The following is a 17,536-nucleotide window of genomic DNA, read 5'->3' on the forward strand; positions in this document are numbered from 1 at the left end:
AGAAGGGTCAATTTTCTGTCACACTATATCAGTAAGCAAATTCAGAGGGATCATTTTGTAACACTACATAAAATAGCAAATTCACAGCACCTTTCAAAAGCCCCACCTTGTAGGGCACCTGGGTGGCTCAGTCGGTTAAGCATCCGACTCTTGACTTAGGCTCAGGTCATGATGTCACAGTCAGTGAGATCAAACTCTAGGGCAGGCTCTGGAGCTTGCTTAAGATTCTCTCTCCCTGGGCACCTGGGTGGTTCAGTCGGTTAAGCGCCCAACTTCAGCTCAGGTCATGATCTCACGGCTCGTGGGTTCGAGCCCCGCATCAGGCTCTGTGCGGACAGCTCAGAACAGCTCAGAGCCTGGAGCCTGCTTTGGATTCTGTTTCTCCCTCTCTCTGCCCACCACTACCCCTCAACTTGCATTCTGTCTCTCAAAAATGAATAAACATTAAAAAAAATATTCTCTCTCCCCTTTCCCCTCCCTTGCTCATATTCTCTGTAAAAATAAATAAAAGGCCTCAAGGCCCCACATTGAGCAAAATAAGAGTCAAGAGGAACACAGCTTTGCTTCATTTACAATTTACTAGCTCTTCCAGTGTTTCACAGTGATACAGGGGTTTCAATGATCTAACATGAATGGGCCAAAAGGTGGACCTATATTGAACAAATGTCTTGATTGAATCAGGCTATTTATATAATTTTTCAGTAATCTAACATGAATGGGCCAGAAGGTGGACCTATATTGAATAAACGTCTTGACTGAATCAGGCTATTGATGCAATTTTTTGGTCTATTGGTAAGAAGTGTTAAGCTGTCTTCCATCCAGGCAATATCATAGTTCACAGGGGGGGATGTAAATGTCCTAAAATTAAAGAAAAAAAGTTAATTTACTTATAACCCAAATTTCAATATCTATATTCACTTGCACACGTTAGCATCTACTCTGCTAATGAAGACCTTCATGTGTTCCCAGTCAGTGGCTCAATTAAAATGTGAAGGATACCTTAAGGGATTAATTCAGCCAGCAAGAGTTTTCACGGTTTACCATTCAAATACTGGAAGTATTGAAACACATATTTCCTCCAAATCGGGTTCCAAGGTAGGCTAGATCCATTTATGGCTCTAAGAATAGTTCACCAGGGGAGTGTGGTAAATGAAAACTCAGTAAAAGACCAGGGAAAATGCCAATATTGGGTCAAGAGCAGAGTGTACTTCCCAGGGAACCTGACAAGTAAGGTCACTACTAGGATTCTCCATTTTTTTTTCCATGTAGGTACAAATTTGTCAGAAAGGGGACCACTTAGGACCTTTAGACTGACGTGTAGGTAAAACCCCGAAAGGCTCTTCTGCCCTTTGTGGCCATGCCTTGTGTTTTAGAGACCTGACCTACCTATGCAGGGCTAACACAGTACCAATAAGACTTGAACGCACCAGTCGTCAAGACCTTGGCAAACTCAGTCCATCCATCACATGAACAGGCTGAAGGAAACACCAAGACAGAGTTGAGGACTAAAATGAACATACCTTAAAATTGGAGAGGAGTAAGCCCGTGATTTGCCGATTACACTATCTCATACTGGTTATTTGTTATGGCTCGAGAGAGGCAGTAGGCTAGAAAGATTCCAATCAGCTAAAAACAAAATACAAAAACAATTAAACACACACACACACACACACACACAGAGACACAAAAGAGCTTAAAGACCTCAGGATATAGGTTTATTTTCCTTTCACTTCTAATTCACTAATAATTTCCTGAAGTTTTTCTCGACAGCTGTGTTTGATACTCAGCAGCACCTAAATAACATTCAAAGAATATAAGGGAAGTTTTACCACTACTGTGACCTGGAATTTCACAACAGTCACTGACAAAAGTCCTAAATGTCATTAAGTTTTGGAGAAACTTACCAGATAACTTATCAGCTATCAGAACAAAAAGGATTTGGCTTAGCATAAGCATCTCATCACATAAAATCTCCATCTGTGAAGGCTGTTCCATAAGCAAACCACTAGCCACAGGTGGCTTTTGAGCACTTCAAATGGGGCTAGATTGAGGCATTCAATTTTTTATTTCATTTAATTAGAACCTTTCAAACGTGCTAGTGGCTATTCTATTGGTACAGATTGAGATACAGCTATATATGCTATTTTAGAAATGCATTAAGATTAGACTTCCAAAACCAATCACAAAGGTCAAAATGAAGTCTATCAATTCTTTCAGTTTTGTCTCCACGATGTTTAATATAGGAAAACCTCCCAACCCCTAAAAAAAATTGTTTAGAGCCACAACACTAAATTTTCATGTCACAGTGAGAAGTAGCACAACTCAGAAAATACAATTTGACCCACAACATAGCACATACCCAACATAACAGGCACACATATTGAATGTGGGGATCGTGTGATCAAAATTTTTTAAGTCAGACCTTATATGCAACTCATCAGGCAGTTGCAGCCCAGGAAAGAAAAATCTGAATCATGTAGAATCTTTACTGCACCGAAAAACACTGTTCCCATCTATCTAATGCTTTTGTTTAATTAATAAACTATGATGCTGGAAAACTGCCATTCCCAACAGGGCACCAGGTATGTGCTACTAGGAGGTAATTCTAAGTCTTGTTTTTTGTAGTTTCAAAGCATGACAGGCTATGGTCAAAAGAGCCGGTAAACTGAGAATAAAATTTAGAGAATTCTAATTGTGGAAAACAGTGTGGGAAAACATAAGATCCAAGGCATCAAAAAACTGGAATGAAAACAGCAAATCATCCCCTCCAAAATAAAACAAAGCTACGGTTTTATTTACTGGGTCTATTTAAGACCCAAACGCAAATGATTGACTCCATATGTGTCTAATTAAAATAAAAGTCATGCAATACTGTGATGAGAAGCTGAGACTTTGTGAAAATGTGACTTCTCTGGAAGTGCCCTGAATCCTTCACAGTGGAAATATTCTAGCTTACACCTAACAAGAGTGACAAAACACTCCTAACTACAAGGACTTACCTGGAAGCAAGCAACTCCAAAGGAAATTCCCGCAACCACTCCCATTTCTGACTCTATAATGGTCATCACCTTTATAAAACAACCCTAATGGGAGTGGAAAATAAAATATTAAGTACAGCACAAGCAACAAGGAACACTTCTGCCAAAACAGGAGCTTTAGCTACCACTGCCTTTGTCATTTTATTAAAATTTACTCTTTTATATAACAAATCTTATCTCCTCTCAAGCACAATGTTCTCGACAGAAGTTTGAAGAGTAGAAGTTCCACCTCTTGTATTATGCATTTAAAAGTGTTATTTGCTCATTGTGTGAACTCAAGTGAAATTGTCTGAGCTTCAGTTTCCTCATTTACTCAATGAGACTAATACTTGCCCTGCCTATTTCTGATTATATTTAGTGTGACTAAAAATTAAAAATGGAGTCAACTCTGTATTCAGTTAATATTTTCAAATAAAACAATTTTAAAGGCTCCTTACTTCATTGTTTACTTTATCAGCATCTCTCTGTGGAGAACAATTTTCAAGTTTGCAGCAACTCTTGGGAAATCCTTTTTCTAAGTAATAATTAGTATCCTTCCAATCTCTATAGTCGGTGACACCACAACAATGCAACTGAAAAAAAAAACACATTTATAGTTTACATCATTGTAGTCAAACATTTAACCTATCATCTTAGACTGCAATTTGTCCTCAAAACAATATTATACTCAATGATCCCTATCCTAATATTTTTAAGTGGCTGTCCTCAATCAGCATTGTAATTCAACAGATTAGCACCTTTTTTTCCCCTAATAACAAGTGTAAAATTTTTGCACTGGACTCACTTTCCTGCTCTAGTTGGTACTAACAGTACTTGGTCTGTGATGTGAAGAGTGAAGAGGTGTACATGTGAGGAGAATGATTAGGAGAAAATGGAGATATGTGACTTAGTATCATCCCATACTTCTTTCCAGGGACCTATCTTTCCAGGGACATATTTTCTCCTGATCAAAGATTGTAATGAGAATATCGTACAAGTGGACAACACCTAGTAGCCAGGGGCCTATTTCTCTTCTCTAAGGAGATAAGGAATGTGTTCCCCACTTGAGAAGCCACCACCTATGACCACTTACCGTATTTTGAATCTTGTCTACTGCATCGCTTCTATAATCTCCCGTAGAGTTATACTGCTTTATAGTTTCCTCATAATTATTCTTAAAACTGTTCTTAATCTACAGCAAAGAAATACAATGCTAGTAAATAAAAATTCTACAAAGTCTCTTAGGTTTCTAGGTCAAATAAAAAATCCCCACATCTGACCAATGATCATATCTTTGACAATAACAACATGTATGGTAATTAATTTCTACGGTCCAATCCTGTCCTTTATGGGATATAGTCTAGTTGAGAGGATTACTAAGCAAAACATTACAATAAAAGATGATAAACACTCAAGTTCAAAGTGCTATGGGAGCATTTATTCAAGTGGCAGCTCTGTACTCCTGTATCCCTCCCCAAGTTTTTCTCTACTTTAAGTACAAATTTGATGCCTGTAAAATTTTTAAGCTACAAAACCTTACTTTGGGAGACTGTACTACCACACTTTGTAAAACACTCTCATTGAAGAACCTTCACTACTCACCAAATGATTCCCCAACCCCAGGTTTAACAGTGGAACTCTGATTTCTAATTCAATATTAAAGTTTTGATGATTTTCACTAAGTATATCCAATCTGTTAGAAATATGTGGCATAATGGGGCGCGTGGGCAGCTCAGTCAATTAAGCATCCAACTTCCGACTTCAGCTTAGGTCATGATCTCACAGTTCGTGAGTTCAAGCCCGGCATCAGGCTCTGTACTGACAGCTCAGGGCCTGGAGCCTGCTTCAGATTCTGTGTCTCCTTCCCTCCCTGCCACTCCCCTGCTCATGCTCTGTCTCTCTCTCAAAAATAAATAAACATTAAATAAATAAATAAATAAATAAATATGTGTGGCATAAGTGGAGAAGGTATCAATCTTGTGTTATAAATTTTGTGCTTTAAATATTGTCCTATCAGTAAAGTTATAAATTGTACTATCTTCACTTCAGTAGGTACTTGTACACAGAAAAAGAACTGGAAATACATGTCATTATGGGTACCTGTAATTTCCTTCTGGTGATTGTCAGTCTTTACAATTTTCTAATTTTTTTATTAAAAATGGGTTAAAATTTTTACAAGAAAGCCATTATTGTCAGCTACAGGCTGAAAAAATAAGCATTACATAAAAGTAAGCTTTAAGAGTGGTTTTTGAACTTTTAAAAATTGCCTTTAACTCTGTTTTTTATGTCTAGGAGAATAACTTTTAACATATTAATAGGTTGCCTAATTCAAGCTTACCTCATGTCTAAAAACAAATCCTACGATGGCAGCGACCAGTTCAACCAAAAAAATGAGAGTCAGAAACATTGCATACTGTGGGATAAAAAGAAAGTCCAAGTCAGCATAAATAAGATACATCACAGCAGCAAAGGGAGTCAAAGAAAAATATAGTCTGCTCAATCAGTTCAGCATGTTTTTATTAAAAAGGACAGGGGAAACACAACAAAAGTGGGAACTGGAAGGTGAAGTGTTACTTGGGAAGTAACAGGAAAAATCCTAAAGGGCCGTGGCCAGTTTCAAGAAACAAAGCCTACAACATATAAGACTCTTCTAAAACCAAGAATCAATTCTAAGGAAAACAAGGACTCACCAGTTTTAGCATCCATGCAGAAGCTCGGCAGGTAGCAAAACAGCCAAAGGTGCCCAAAAGAATAATGACAGTGCCGGTGCCAATGAGCACAAAGGGGACATTGGTGGCCTTCTCATTTAAAAGGGAAAAATAATTCTCCAGGCTCACCTTGCCCCAAAGGCCAATGGCAAGAAGGATAACACCAGTGATCTATGTGGGAAACCAGAGAACAGAAAGTATAATATACACTGTATAATAGAGAACAGAAAGTATAATATACACAGCAGCACCTTCAAACCACAAACCACTGGGTATTTAAGATGCAATAGGTGTAGGAATTTAGCAGTCTGTGGCCACAGAGCTGTGGCTGGGATATGGGAGACAAGGGGCAGGAAGAGGATCTGCACAAAACGACAGGCCTTGATAAATCCACGCTAGATCACCAGGTAACCCAGGAAACCAGAGCAAAACCAGGGGGACTGCTAGAGAAGGCATCTTAACAAAATTCTTAAACTTCATTTTTTTTTTTTTTTTTTTTGTATAAACAGAAGTCTGTGGCATATCTGTCCTAGGAATAACAACTTATTTAACTGCTTTACTCCCGCCCTAGGAAGCACACCTTCCTGGAGAAGGGAAAAAAGTGTTTCTAGGAGTTCCTGAAACTTCCCCCTCCCCCAACCCCAGTTCGGAGTTGAGCACAGCGTACAAAAGGATACTACACAAAAGCAAGCTGGATGATAGGTTGGCGGGAGTGCAGCCATTAGTATACTTACCTGTGAAATACTCCCCTCTTACGAAGCAGTGAAAAGAAAGAGACTATTAAGCGAGTGAGCCCTCAGAGGGGAGGGGCAAGCCTTGCCTCTCGAAAAGGTCCGGGGACACCCTCTGAGAGCTCTGGGGGGTTAACTCCCTTCCTCGTCCCCCGCCTCAAATTCGAATCCTAAGCGCATCTGTGTCCCCAGCACAGCCTATTGGCTGCCACCGTCCAGCACTCCCCCCGGAGCGGGCAAGATGCCCAAGCAAGACCCCGGCAACTCATTGCCACCGTCAGGGTCACTGCGGCGACAGCCGGCCAAACCCCTCCCGCGCCTCCCTCCCCACCCCGGACCTGAGCACCCTCCGCTCAGCGTCACACCCCCCACCAAAGCCCGCAACCCCACCCGCCCCCGGGCTCCTCCGTTTCTCACCCAGAAGATGAAAGTGTAGATCAAGAGGACGCTCTTGAAACAAGTAATGACTGGTTTGGTCTGCAGTCTCCGAGACGGGGACGCCATGATTAGCTCAGGACCCTGCTCCGCCGCACCAGGCGAGCAGAACAGAGCAAGAGAAACGCAGAGTCCCCGAGTCTCCCCGGAAACTGCCGGAAACTTACGAGCGTCTACAACTGAGAAGAGCCGGAAACACTGTACAATTTTCTAGAGGGTAAAGTCCGGGAGGCTATCCGAAAAGTGACGACAATTTCTGAGCGCCCCTTGCTGAAGGTTACCGAAAACCATATACAAAGTTCTATTGTCGGGAATTTCTTAGATCTTCAAGTAGAGCTTTCTTAATTTTTTTTCTCTCAAGGAATCTTTCCCGCTCCCCACCGCTCCCTACCCTTATAACTTGATCATATTGTTCTATCACCAGGAGCGCCAGCAGCACTCTGAGATTCGGCCTTGCCCGCCCCTAGTGCCCTAAAGGGAAAGAAAGGAATGAAAAAAGAGGTTAAAAGTGATCTAAGAATCTTTTATTACATGGCTAAATATCCTCAAGAAATATATTTCCAATGAGAAAGCGTATTACAAAGCGACACGTACAGTCATATGTTTTTAGACAAAAACTGAGGAAAAGTAAAATTTACCTGAGTGGTGATATTAAGCTGATTTCTTTTTCACTTGTTCTGTGCTTTTCAATTTTTGAACATTGTTTCATGTGGTGGGGAGCGGGGCATTAAGAGTGAATGGACTGTGGGAAGTAATCACTTCTTGAAAGAATTCCGAAGTTAGGTATGAGAGATTGTTAATGAATTTGACAATTTTCCTATAGAAATTTGCAAAATCCATTATCTTTCTCCTCTGTTATCCTCTAAACAATTGGAAAGTCGAGGGAAAATGTTCTAAAGTGATTAATATTGAAATGTAACTTCAGCTATCAACAGTAAAGTTTTAAAAAGGGAAGGTGCTACTGAGAATGTCAGGTAAATGTGACCTCCCGCCTCCACATTTTAAATGTTAAAACTGAACGGCACTGTATATTTGAGCCCCCTGGGTTTTGAGATCGAGAACCAGCTGATCACAGAGAGGCTGAAACCGAAAGTCACACAACTAACAGCAAAGCCAAAATTTGAGATCACTGTGCTTTTCGATCCCCTCCCGTTACACCAGCCGCATATGGTATTGAGTAGTGGCATGTCTGTCCATCTCCCTAAAATTCTCCCAATTGCTTAGATCTTCCTAGAACTTGAGACAGTGTGCTCCTGAGGAGTTAAACTGCTTACAGAATGGGATTAATCACCAAAAAGTTTTCTGTCCCATATGTCCAGAGGCAGCCCTGAGTGAATCCAAGGGGTAAAGTGGAACAAAAAAAAAAAAAAAACCAAAAACAAAAAAAAAAAAACAGCCCTCTTCAGGGTCTCCTAAACATTGGTGACAAAAGCTGAGGCTCTTTTTGTTTGGGGCTTGAGTTCAGGAAAGGCCAAATGTAAAGACAAGTCTCCAGATAGTTGAAAGGCCTAGAAAATTTGAACTATGCAAATCTGAAGAGCCCTAAAGAGTATTTAAGGTTCCTTGTTACATCTGTGAAATAGGGAAATCTCATAAAGGATTCATGTGCATGTGCTTTGCTCAGCACACAAGGATAAGCGCATATATTTGAGCTATAAGTTAATTCTATGCCTGTAGTTACAGAGAAAAAAGAAATGAGCCTAGACCTTATAGATACTCACTGTTTCCTGCTTTCTGGTACCTCTTAGGCTTCAAGAGTGACTAAATGAGCCATTCAAATTGCCCACAATTTAAATAAGTCATTTACTTTTCATGGGAACCTCAGAATAGAGAGGGTTTTTTTTTTTTTTTTATCTAGTCAGGTTCAAAGCAATTCACAAAATGAATTAAATACAAATGAATTAAGGAAGTGCTATAGGCATCCTGGTCTCCCATTTTACTTAGGAACATTAGTTAAATCCCTAGCATTCATCTTTCTAGGAATTCAGGACAGGTATAATCAAGAAGAAAAGAAAGATTACCAATGGGTGTGAAGACCCAATTTTCTGATTAGTGGAAAATACATACTTTGTGAAATTTTCTCTGGCCCTTCTTGCTCCCTCCATAAAAATATATACTTGTGAGAAAAAATAGTTACTTCTGGGAAATCAGAGTTGATACCTAACACCAACAATACTATAGATATGTATGCTCCTTTATCCCTATGGTAAGACACAGAACATTTAAGGTTCAACCAAAAACAACTTAACTTTTAAGGAAAGTTTATAATTGTACATTCCTAGTAAACTATTGATGGCACTTAAAGTATGGAAGTGTATTTTTTTCCTATTAAATCATGTATGTAGATGACTCCACATTTCCATGTTATGTATAATAAACTGGTTGATCTATATTATAGCACAGAGTATGTATTAAGGTGTGGTTTCTTGACTAAGCTGTAAGCTCTTCAAGGGCAAAGACTGAGTGTCCAGTGAGTGTGTGCTGTTTCTTGAAGGATGGGAGTAAAAGACAATATCAGTCCCCTATGCAATCCATCACATCATCACTGACATAAGCTTAACATCACAAGTGGGCATTTACTGTATTGCTATTATATTGCTATATATATAAAGAAGAGGTGATGCCCAGGCTTTTTTGCTTGAAACTTTGCTTTAAATATATACCACAGAAACAGAAAACAAGAAAGTTACATTGACTTGGTCACACAGAGCTTCCCTGTACTTTGAATATTGTCTTAGGACCAGCTCCTATAGCATCATGCCAGATGTCTGAGATCCAAGAGAGCAACTACTAGAGAATGAATATTGCACCAACAGTCTTTATCCTAAAATTTTATCCTAAAAGTTTAAAAGCCTAACATATAAACACATGGAGAGAATGGGTAAAGTATACATCTCTGCAGCTATAAACACTGAGGGAAGGTTATCAGGAAATATAGCAGATGTCAATTTTGAAAGAAACATGTGCCATAACTACAAGAAATGAGGTTGAGGAGGCTCTAAGTAAATGCAAAGCTTTTTCCCTAGGCTAAATAACAGTATGTGAGGGGTTCTCATATTAAAACAAACAAGTATCAAGGGAAGACTTGCTAACTTCTTGTCATCTTAAATGAAAGCTTCCTCTGAAGCTTAGATTTGTACCACGTTCTGGAAGGGAGTTTCCTTGTGAGCCCACAAGCAAAGAAATATTTTTGTGGCTGAAGAGAAAGTGAAATAGTCAAAGCAAAAGCCACATCTTATTTCCAAGAATGTGTTGATTTTCCGCCTCTCCCTTCCTCTACCACTTACAATGCTGCTTTGTTTGAATAACAGTCAGTGCCAAATTAAACCAAAGGCTGACACAGAATTTAATATTCCTATGGCCGCAACACCTTGCACCATTGCCTCTCACTCTGCTACACCCTCTTACCCTGCTGCCATGTCACAAAACCCAGAAGTTCAGTTTACTTCAAATTTAGGCCTGGGTCTGGGCCTAAACCCAGACCAAAGGGGCATCTAATCCCACCTAAAGTAATATAAGTAGTAATTCTCTAAGTCATAAGATACATATATTCTTTAAAGTATTAATATTGTAATACTTAATTGTACTATTGATATTACATTCTATTGTATATTTATATTATATATAGTATTATCAATATTACATTCCATTATATATTATATATTGTAACTATAATATTGAGCATTGAATATGTACTGTTGCTAAGCGCTTGACAGGTGGTACCTCATGCATACATCACAAGAGCTACCTTATTGTGAGGTCAAGACTACCACTTCCCTCACTTTACAGGTGAGGAAACAGGTTCAAAAAGGCTAACTTGCCTAGGACCAAGCCCCTCCACCTTCTGTTTCTCTCATCAGAAATAGGGTCCACTCTATGACGAGACATGGCTGCCATTGTATAAATAGGTGTCTTGGCTGGGAATAACCAAGCAAAGACTGCTATATTCAGATGTTTAACCACAAACAAGGGCTCTTAGAAGCCCCTGAGTCATAAAAACCTCAATTATTTCCTCAATTCTTCCTTGTACTTGGGGGTTTTGTTGAGTTTTACTTTTGCCTTCATTCCAATAGCCCAATCACCTAAGACATAACCCTGCCCATCCCAGAGTGGCAAAGTAGAGAGTTCAGTACTTTTTCTGGTTCAGTCTGTTTTCCTCCCTCTTTATGACCACAAAAACACTTGTTTGATGCTGAAAATATGGGGGAAAGGCAAATATTTTCCTTAAGTATTGTTGCTCTTTGTTTTACATTCCATATTCAGTAGGGATTTGTGTCCCTTTCTATTAATTTCCTGTAACCTTCAAGATTAAGTTTAAGTGTTGTTCTTTGGCATTTAAACTATGTCTCCCCCAGGAAATATGATATCAGCTTATTTCCTACTGCTTTTCCAACATGAATTTCCTGTTCCACAATAAGCCAGTATGATTATCTCCCAATAAACAAGATCTGTTCCCTGTTCCCTTCCCATTCTCCAACCTCACTCAAAATTCTTACTCCTTACTTAAGGTACATCCCAATCCCAACTCAACAAGAGTGTGAATCTACCCCCTTCAACCATCTCCCCACACCAACCCACACACACCTCTTTTTCTAGCATCAGAGCTCATAGTCTGACCACTCACATTAACTCAGATCTTTAGCCAATTACTATGGTACCTGCTTGCTTCTCTACTTACCTGTCTTATATCCTGCTGTCTACATGTTCAGAAACTACTGAAGAGCCAGTGTGGTAGGGCTCTTGCACCCCCTTTTATACTCTCCCCAACACCCTAGGACACAATGCTTAATTGATGAACTCATTTGGTTTCAGCCAATCCCTGTTGAGCCCTTTGGTTACAGCTGGTCTCTGAGACTAACCACTTAGTAGTGACTTAAGGTTTGATCAATTCAATTAAATAAACTAAATAAATGTCTAAGCCATCCCAACATTACACTATCACAAACAAAACAATTAAGTTGAGCTGCTGGATAATGTCTTCGAACATTACTACTCCCTATCCTAGGAACCAGTAAAAAGACACCAACTATTTCATTCAGAATATATCTTATCTCTTATTCACATAATGACCTTACCATTTTCAGTTTCTAATACCTTTTATAGAATCCCTTCAACTACCTTTGACTAAGTGCCCATCATAAAATTTAAAAAACACCTCTTGTTTATTTTCTTAAAATCTCATATTACACATTACAACCATCAGATTAACATCATTTAAACATATAATTTGAACATCATCATTTAAATAGATAATTCATATGTACATAAGTTTCCTGAACAGGAATATCTTTATTCCTATTGTGTCTTGTGTATTGTTATTATTTCTTCTCTGAAATTCTCTTCTTTGTCTATTTTTCATTCACTTTTTTTCCATCTACTCCTTTCATATTCTCCATGAATCTTTTCCTCCCTTTCTAGCCCTGATCTTGTCTGCTTTTAAAAAGCTCATAATATACAATTAGGGACCCATAGAAATGAGAAATACTCTTGAATGGTATTAAAATTCACAATTTCATGTCAATTTGCCTTAGTGTTCTAAGGAAGTTGTTTCTACTTTAGTTTTGTTAAGCTTTGCTGAGACCTTATCTAGGCAAGTCAGTTTCCATATCTAACATTTCTTAAAATAATATGTTATTGACTGCCGAGGAACTTCGTATTGAATGTCTTCATGTTGAAAATAGTACTGAACTTTAAGAACTTTACATTTGTATGTATAGATGTTGTCGGTCTCTTTGTGTGTCTTTGTCTTATCTTCCCAACCAAATCAGAGAGGTGTTTTATTTAACCTGACACCCACAATTTCTGACACAGTGTTATCCACACATAGTGGATGCTGAAGAAATGCTGGTTTTTTTTTTAAATGACCCCTCTTATTTTGCATAAGCTTTTCATATTGCCCATCTTTGTGCTTCACAGAACTGCTGCCGGTCTCCATATACACTTACTTTGATCTCCCTATGATTTCCGTATTCTCCTCCTTCACTTTCTTCTTTAATTTCTCTCTGCCACACCTCTTTCCTGCTCCCTCCAGCTATGAGTGGGACATGAGGCCTTACACAACATCCTCAGCCTAGCATGTGCTAGGCTCTGTGTTGTGTGCTGGAGAAATGAGGAAGACTAAGGCAAGGTTGTTGCCCCCTAGGCTCTCATGGTCTGGGAGGGGACAGAGATGAGTCTGAGATGAACAAACTAGTAAAGCAGAGGATAGTGATTGTCATGGGTAAACAATGACAATGAATGTGATAAACTTGTAATTGAGATATGTACAAGGTGATGTGATAGAAAAGGAAGACAAACCCGATCTCGCTGGGGTGGGCTGAGGGAAATTTCTCAGCAGCAAAGATGGATACAGTTTTAATAGTCCAGGAAAGGAAAGAAAAGAATACAGGGTAGAGTCAGTATGCCTGGGCAAAGGTACCAAAGTATGAAAAGAAGAGTAAGAAATTCAGTACGACCTGATGAAGTGAATGTTTAAAACTAGGCTGAGGGCATAGATGGGGTTTGCTTGTGAAGGGTATGGAATGCCCTGCTAAGAGCTCAGACTGTACTCTTTGGCAAGAGGGTTTTTTTTTTTAAGAATGAAAACAACCCTACTAGAAATTATTACTCTGCTCTCTCTCCCTCTCTCTCTATTACACACACACACACACACACACACAAACACATGCACTTAATAGATTTACTATTTCCTAACACCTGAGTTTAGAGTAAATTTTTATATCTGAGTAAAAAGGCCTCACAATCTGGCCCTACTCTATCTATTCAGTTTTGTTCCCTATCACTCTCTTGATCTGTCTAACCAGTTTGCCCATCCCGCTCTGACCTAACTGTGAGCTATTATTTATGTGGTTTCCCTTGCCCCAGAGCAGACCAAGGCCTACCTCTCCCCACAGAGTGTTCACACAGTCCTCACAGTCTATACCATAACTTTTAGAATTTTATATGGTCATATATTATTTTCAAATTGTTTATGTCCCCCTTCTCTCCCCTCCTAAACATAAATCCTCTGGGAGCTGTAGAGTAAGCTTCATTAGATGAAGGATCAAACACTTCATGTTCACCACTGTTCTCTGTTCTTAGCTTATATCAGATGTCCAATGAAAGCTAATTCCCTAAACACACACAATTGTAATCAAGAACATTTTTATTGAATGTCTGCCTCCTACATTCCATGACGGCAAGGATTTTTTTCAATGTTTATTTATTTTAAGAGAGAGAGCAAGTGTGTGAGTGGGAGGAAGGTCAGAGAGAGAGGAAGAGAGAGAATCCCAAGCAAGTTCTGGCTGTCAGCTCAGAGCCTGAAGGTGGAGGGGGAGGGGGGGACTCTGAGATCACAACCTGAGCCAAAATCAAGAGTCAGTCGCTTAACCTACTGAGCCACCGAGGGGCCCCAGGGCAAGGTTTTTTGTCTCTTTTGTTCACTGATGTTTCTCAAGTACCTAGAACAGTGTGTGGCACATAATACATTCTCAATTAAAACTGTTGAATTAATTATGCGTTAGGATGCCAGGGATTTTGTCTGTCTACCATCCTTAACATAGTAGAAGCATGATAAACTTATTGAATAAATGAGGCCAAGATTGTCTTCATTTTTTTTTTTAACTTTTTAATGTTTATTTATTTTTGAGAGAGAGAGAGAGCACAAGTCAGGAAGGGGCACAGAGAGAGTAAGACACAGAATCTAAAGCAGGCTCCAGGCTTTGAGCTGTCAGCACAGAACCTGACGTGGAACTTGAACCCATGAACCATGAGATCATAACCTGAGCCGAAGTTAGAGGCTCAACCAACTGAGCCGCCCAGATGCCCCTGTCTTCAGTTTTTTATACCACTGTCACACTGGTGAACACATAGTAGACAGTCAATACATATTTCTGATTGGTGGATTGGAAATGAAACAGGCTTGCTATTGAATGTTTTATTATCAGAAGCACAATTCTTCCCTTTATAACTGAGAAGAGGTTATTAATTTGCTTGCACACACAGCGAAGAAACCCTTTCTACAGCACCTAAAAAAGTTCTTCTACAATCAATGATTTTTCAAGGATGGAAATGCCCACTCTGAGAGGAGGAAGAATGTGGGAAGCTGGTGTGCACTATGTTAGAATACTCTCATTACCAGATACTAAAAAGAAAGCTTGCTTAGTGAAGCATATCCCTCCATCAGAGGTCACTGGTAAATAGCTTAGTCAGGGCTATAACCTTGCCATGCACAGATCATCTAGGTGTGCTTGAATAGTCTCCCCCTAAAGCCTCTCTAAGCATGCTTTCCCTGCATTCTTATTACAGGAATCAGTCTTGATTCTTCAGGCAAAAAGTGCATGGTATTTTTTGTAAACAACATAATCTTATCAGAAACTAAAGTCCATAGAAGTTAGGTCATCAGTGAGATAGTTTCAAAGTGTGTTTGACCTTGTATATATGGATGGCAAGGCAACTGAAGAGCTGGGAAGTACTCAAGAATTACAGGGGAAATCTCTAGGGAATGTCAAAGTCAGCTACACTCTTCCCCTCTCCTTGGAGTTTGTGAAATTCCTTTTAATTCAATCCTGATGTCACGTTGAGTCATAAAAAGAAGTGTTCTTCAGTACACCACATCTCTCTCTGGAGGCCCTTTAGCCAGGCTCTGTTAGTTATTACTATACTCATGGGCTCTGGGCCAGCACCTTTCACACTTTCCCTCTGTTCTGTGGCAGATGGACTGTGTTCCTCTAATCCTTGTGTTCTTTCTCCCCCATCTCTCTAAAGTCCTTCTCTGAGGGAGGAATAGCTTATAGCTTTGGGGATAATACAGCTTTAAGGAAACTTTTGGCAGATGTGGATGTCCTAATATCTGGGCAGTGTTAACAGAATCCCAGAGGCCCGGACGGACCAAGAGCCACTCGTTCTAGGAATGGTAAAGTAGAAGTTTTTCCGACTGATGAGAGGAGCACAGAGGAAGGAGAAAAAGAAGGAGAAAGAGAGCACAAAAAAAATATAAAACAGGTAAGTAAGATCTGCTGCCGAACCCCTCTACATTATACTACCTCATTTCACGATCATCAAAGGTAATGAGACCTAGGACATGGGCAATATGGGTTGTGGGGGGGGGGTGGGTTCTTTTATGAAACTGGATTATATGCTACTTGCCATTTGAACCATGACCTGGCTGCAGATACAGGTTCCCACTACCTTCCTGGCCCGAAGCAGAGGGTGGCTGACTCCCGGTGAGTGAGGTTTTCAGTCTCCGATCAGGGAGGAGATAGGGAAGCAGTCACAGATGCAGAGTAGTGGGTTGAAAAGGAAAGCTTGTGTTCCAGGACCAAGGAACTGGATTGAGACTGCATATGTGGGAGAGGTCAGTGATTAGTTTATTTAGCTGTTCATTTTCCTGGATCTCTCTTGAATCCTTCCTTTCTTGTCCTTTTGTTCCCTCTTTATGCTTTTATCTCTTTCCTTCAGCCCTAACAGATTTTCTTTTTCTAGCTTCCTTCCCACATCTTTCAACTTTCCTTGCCTCCCTTGCTTGTTCTAATTTTTTTTTTTCTATTCTGCTTCCTTGCCAGTGTCTGAACAAAATCTGAATTGAAGTGGAAAATGAATTTTTGCCATTCTTGGACTTTTCACATCCCTTAGAGACTCTGGCCAGAATCTGCCATCTTTTGTTTCTCCATTTCTGGAACTGACTCCTCCCCTGAGCATGGCATTTCATTGATATCATGTGGGTGAATGGGTGCTTGCTGAAAAGTGCAGTGACCAGTTTATACCAATAAGCAGCAAGTTTTAATACTGTTTTGGATGAATTATTTGCCTACTGGGAACCTCAAAACTCTCATCCCATTGTGAAGACAGGACAGGAAGTGAGAAGGCAATTGAAGCTTGCTCACCCTCTCCTCATGTCCCTCAATAGGTTTTTCCCAACATCACGGACTTCCTGCTAGCTCAGCAGAATAAAACAAGAAGGTTAGGCTGGACTTAAAAGCCAAAAGCCACTACCAAACCACTAAGTCTCAAAACCCAAAGCTAAGAAAAGATCCAGGCCATAGTTAATGTCTGAGGGACTAGAGAAAGGAAACATCTAGTCCTGTCTAATACAAAGTGGGGTATAATAATATCTAATATATATTGATTGCTTCCCTATGTGCCAGGCAATAATCTATTGTATAAGGTAGATACTATTATGATTCCCATTTTATAGATGAGGAAACTGAGGCTCAGGGAAGTTAAGAAAGTTTTCCAAGACCCCATAGCTAATATGGACAGAATTGGATACAGATCTGTGTAACTCCAGAGTTCAAGCTCTTAGTCCATATACGCTAATGCTTTCCCAGATTAGTGGTTAGGAAATGCTACTTAAACAGATGAAACCATCAACTGGCAGCTTTTACATTGCAGGATGCCCTCTTGGTTCTATATGACTTTATGTTGGCCCCTTCCTGATTTTGGTTCCTCCATGTCCTTGTCTATAATTTGGACAATGAAACATTTGCATCTGATCTCACCATGGTTAATTGAGAATTGATTGTTTTATGTCATCCTCCTCCTGGGAGGAAAAGAGATCAGAAATAACAAATAGAGCCTTGCTATTCTATAAAGTGGAAGGTCCTTACAGAGGACACAATATAACAGGCATTCAATAATCTAAAAATTTCTCTTCTTCCTCACAGAT

The 17,536-nt window shown here is 39.7% G+C and overlaps 1 protein-coding gene across 1 annotated transcript; it reads right to left on the reverse strand.

The window, feature by feature from the left end:
* Positions 1 to 559: 559 nt before the first annotated feature.
* On the reverse strand, positions 560 to 11,647 carry TSPAN6 (tetraspanin 6). The gene is made up of 9 exons (XM_007092547.3): positions 11,570 to 11,647; positions 6,874 to 7,362; positions 5,708 to 5,896; positions 5,356 to 5,430; positions 4,111 to 4,209; positions 3,476 to 3,610; positions 3,000 to 3,083; positions 1,521 to 1,626; positions 560 to 858 (listed from the first exon to the last, which is right to left on the reverse strand). Exons 2-8 carry the CDS (start codon positions 6,958 to 6,960, stop codon positions 1,558 to 1,560), a joined length of 738 nt encoding a protein of 245 aa, XP_007092609.2. The 5' UTR covers positions 6,961 to 7,362; positions 11,570 to 11,647; the 3' UTR covers positions 560 to 858; positions 1,521 to 1,557.
* Between the last annotated feature and the right edge of the window lie 5,889 nt (positions 11,648 to 17,536).

This window comes from Panthera tigris, chromosome X (genome assembly GCF_018350195.1).
Source record: "Panthera tigris isolate Pti1 chromosome X, P.tigris_Pti1_mat1.1, whole genome shotgun sequence".
Classification (NCBI taxonomy): Eukaryota; Metazoa; Chordata; class Mammalia; order Carnivora; family Felidae; genus Panthera; species Panthera tigris.